Below are 4,183 nucleotides of genomic sequence, written 5' to 3'. Positions count from 1 at the left end.
TGTGTGAGTGTATGTGCGTGCACTCTCTCTGTGTGTGAGTGTATGTGCGTGCACTCTCTGTGTGTGTATGTGCATGCACTCTGTGTGAGTGAGAGTATGTGCGTGCACTCTCTGTGTGTATGTGCGTGCACTCTCTGTGTGAGTGTATGTGCGTGCACTCTCTGTGTGTGAGTGTATGTGTGTGCATTCTCTGTGTGTGAGTGTATGTGCGTGCACTCTCTGTGTGTATGTGCGTGCACTCTTTCTGTGTGAGCTTTCATGGCACATGAATGAGGAGAGAGTCACAGCTCACCCTGTGTGGCTCTTTCTGCTCTCTTGCCTCAGTTTCCCAGCCTGCATTGCAGTGGGTACCAGTTGCAGGTCCCTGGAGAAATCCCGCGTCATGCTTTACCCCTGGTCTGTGAGGGGCATGGTGATGCTCTCCTGGGGAGGTGATGGCCAGGTCAGCTGAGCTGCCAGAGCTGTCTTCTGGATGGGACCAGGGTCCCCACTGTAGGAAAGTGGAAGTTCAGACACAGAGGGGTGATGGGGCTTCCCAAGATTACATAGAGTTGGGGTACAGAGGTCATTTGGGGGAGATGGGTTGAATGATGCTAAGATGTCAATGGACTTCCTGCTGGTCTGGCCTCTGGAACTCAGGGTGCAGGTTTCCTGCAGGCCTGTGCTCTTAGACTTGGGGTGTAGGTTTCCTGCAGCCCTGTGCTCTGATAGTTGGGATACAGGGTTTCCAGGTAGCCTGTGCTCTGGGACTTTGGGTTCAGGGCTTCCTGAGGACCTGCACTCTGGGACTTGGAGTACAAGGTGAGCTGAGCAGCCTCTCCAGCGCTTGGCTCCAGCCCTGGGTGGAGATGGGAAGTCTTCAGCCTGTCCTGCCCTCCTCCCTCTGCCCAGGAGTGCACCCAGCAGACACAGGTGCTTCCATGGGCCAGAGGGCAAGGGAGCTGGGCAGTGGGGAGAGGGACGTACATCAGTGGGAAGGGGTCAGCTGCAGGTGCGAAGGCCCCGAGACGGACAGCACCAGGAGGGAGGGCAGGGTGGAAGGAGAGTGAGGGGTGAGGAGGACCTGAGAACAAATGAGGCCTCTTGTTGAAAGTGAATAATGCATCTGCCCAACAAAGCAGGTTCTGGCTGGGCCCCAGTGAGCAGCTTCTGCGCTAGGCCTGTGTACTCCCCTGCACTGTCTCCTCTGTAAACATCTCAGTGACCAGGGACCCTGCTTTTGCACCAGGCAGAGGTGGGACTGTGTGTGAAGGGTCCTGATACCCCTACACTTGCCTGGTCCTTTCACACACCTGTGCCCTCTCTTTCTTATTCAAACAAATGTTTGTTTTAGTGATTAGGTTTCAGGGCTAGATTTGCTTTCAGAGATGTTTTACAGATGGTTTATAGTGAAGGTGCAGAGACAGAGGATAGCTTCTGTATTCTGGGGACCTCCCGCACTCCGCTCTTCCTTTCCCTCCCTGGAAATGTCCGATATTACATAGTGGCTGTAATGAGTAATCTTCTGGCTGTTAACAGAGAGGTCCACAGTTCAGCCCACGCAGGGGCCCCGCTGAGCTGCTTCTGTGAAGATGGCAGCATTGGGACCCCCGTGGGCCAGTGCTGCCGTATCACGCAGTAATTATCGGCCAGCACTGATGCGATGGCACCCAACAACAGCAAACAGGTCACCGAAGGTGCTGAACCAACTCTACATCCTTTCTGGGTTTCATTCACTGTCCCCTAATGTCCCCAGGACCCCACACTCCGTCCTGTCCTGTGTCCTCTGAGCTGTGATCATTTCCTGGAGTCTTTGAGACCTGGGCAGCAGGAGGTGCTGGCCAGGGGCCAGAGGTCCCTCCGCGTGTGATGAAGGCTTTCTCATGGATTTCCTGGGGTGCTGGGCAGGAAGACCTTAGAGGTGAGCTGACTTCTCATTCTTATTGGCTCTGGGCCTGAGGAGCTGCTGCCAGGGAGTGGTCTGGGAGTGGCGAGAGGGGAAGCAGGGGGCCCTCACTGGGTGGAGGAGACAGGGCTGGCCGCTGGGCTGGCAGAGGAGAGTCAGAGTCTCAGGAGCAGGGCAGGACTTGTGTGAGGACAGGAGGAGGAGGGAGATTGGGGTGAGAGGTCAGTGATCAAAGTGGGGGTTGGTTGTGAGGTTGAGGAGTGCGCCGAGCCTGGACCTGGTTGCTCCCAGGGATGGGGGGCTCACTACACGTCGAGGATGGTTTGTGGATTTCTGGAGTTTGGGTCCAGAGCGCTTGGCCATCCCTGCTGTAGGCACTTTGGGTGGGTGGGTGGCAGATCCTGGGTCTGCAGGGCCTCAGAAGGGCTATGGGCGGAGGGCAGGGTGGGAGCTGGGCCTGGCCCCTCACACTGTACCCTCATATGAAGGCTCTGGACACTCCTCCACTGTTGGTGGGGAGCACACACCCATGTGTCTGGTGTCCCTGTAATTAATTCATCAGGCACCATGCTGAGAGCCTGATGAAGCTCAAGTGTTTAATTACAAACTTCTATGTCACGATGCACTTTAATTACCTCGGGCTGGAGTGCAGGTTGCACAGGCCTCCTCCCGCCTGCACTGCCCCCACGTGCTTCCAGGCTCCTCTCGAGCAGCTCGAGCTGTCAGGGGCCTTGGACAATGGGGAGCAGGTGGCCCCCAAGGGCCAGGTGCCCCAGCCCCTCCTCTCTGTGGATGTGGACAGAGCTGTCTGAGCCCACCTTCCATAACTGAGGTCGCTGTGGGTCCATGTGGTCTCTGGGGGTCTCTGTTGTCACTGGGGGTCTCTGGTCACTGGAGGTTTGTGTGGTTCTGCAGGTCCGTGTAGTCACGGGGATTCTGTGTGGTCACGGGGATTCTGTGTGGTCACTGGGGGGGTCCATGAGATCATGGGGGTTCTGTGTGGTCACTGGGGGTCCATGTGGTCAATGTGGCTCTGGGGTCCGAGTGGTCACTGGGTGTCTGTGTGGTTCTGATGTGCTGATGCACTTGTGTCTCCTGTTCCAGGGCAGCGTCCACCTCAAAGAGGCAGCAGAACCCATGAAGAAGACCTGGCCTCCTGGGAGGACCTGTAGTCCCGACTGCAGCTTGATCCTTATTCATAAACTGAGGCTAATGGCTTTAGAGGCCCACCACCAGTGCTCTGAAACAGTGTGGTGTCCACCACACACTTGGCTTTTACCTATCTGTTAATCATTCTTCCATCTACCAACAGCCATCCACCATCTATCCAACATCCATCCATCCATCCATCCATCCATCCACCATCCATCCTCTATCCACCCACCCACCCATCCATCCATCCACCCATCCACCCATCCATCCATCCATCCACCCAGCCACCATCCATCCATCCATCCATCCATCCATCCATCCATCCATCCTTCATCCATCCATCCATCCTTCATCCATCCATCCTTCATCCATCCATCCATCCATCCATCCATCCATCCTTCATCCATCCATCCATCCATCCATCCTTCATCCATCCATCCTTCATCCATCCATCCTTCATCCATCCATCCATCCATCCATCCGTCATCCATGTATCCAACATCTGCTCACACAAATTCATTCATCCAATGAGTTATCCATCTAACCACCCATCTATCTATTCACCCACCTACTCCTCCACTTATCCACCCACCTATCCCTTCACCTATCCATTCATGCATCCATTTGCCTATCCACACATCCTTCTATTATCCACCCATTCATATACCTACCCATTCACCTTTCTATCCATCCACCTTCCCACACATTCTTCCATTATCCATTCATTCATCCACCTACCTATCCATCTATTCAACCGTCTTTCCATTATACGTCCATCCACTCACCTCCCCATTCTTCCATTACCCCTCCATCCACCTATTCATTCACCCATCTATCCACCTACCCACCCATCCTTCCATTATCCATTCATTCATTCATCTACCCATACACTTATCCATCGACCTACCCAGCCATCTGTCCACCATTCTTTCCATTATCCACCCACCTAGACATCCACCATCCTTCTATTATCCACCCATCCATACACCTACCCATCCACCCATCTGCCCACTTACCTATCCATCCATCCATCCATCCATCCACCTTTAAACTGACATCATTGTTCTCCAGGACTTTGAGGAGGTCTCGACTGCAGACTTTTTCAAAATTATGTTTCCTGATCTCCTGATGCAGGAACCAAGGAAC

The 4,183-nt window shown here is 54.1% G+C and overlaps 1 protein-coding gene across 1 annotated transcript in view; it reads left to right on the top strand.

Annotated features, from left to right (window-relative positions):
• The window catches only part of MICALL2 (MICAL-like 2), a 70,042-nt gene extending 67,345 nt beyond the window's left edge, over positions 1-2,697 (top strand). Inside the window, exons 17-18 of the mRNA XM_006889731.1 lie at positions 325-442; positions 2,584-2,697. Of these exons, the coding sequence (XP_006889793.1) occupies positions 325-442; positions 2,584-2,697 (232 nt within the window). The remainder of the gene's footprint in view (positions 1-324; positions 443-2,583) is intronic.
• The last annotated feature ends 1,486 nt before the right edge of the window (positions 2,698-4,183 follow it).

Source organism: Elephantulus edwardii, unplaced genomic scaffold (assembly GCF_000299155.1).
Source record: "Elephantulus edwardii isolate Elephantulus edwardi_28Jun2011 unplaced genomic scaffold, EleEdw1.0 scaffold00080, whole genome shotgun sequence".
NCBI lineage: Eukaryota > Metazoa > Chordata > Mammalia > Macroscelidea > Macroscelididae > Elephantulus > Elephantulus edwardii.
Note: the sequence above shows the minus strand (reverse complement) of the source record. Positions and strands in the feature narration are given on the sequence as shown.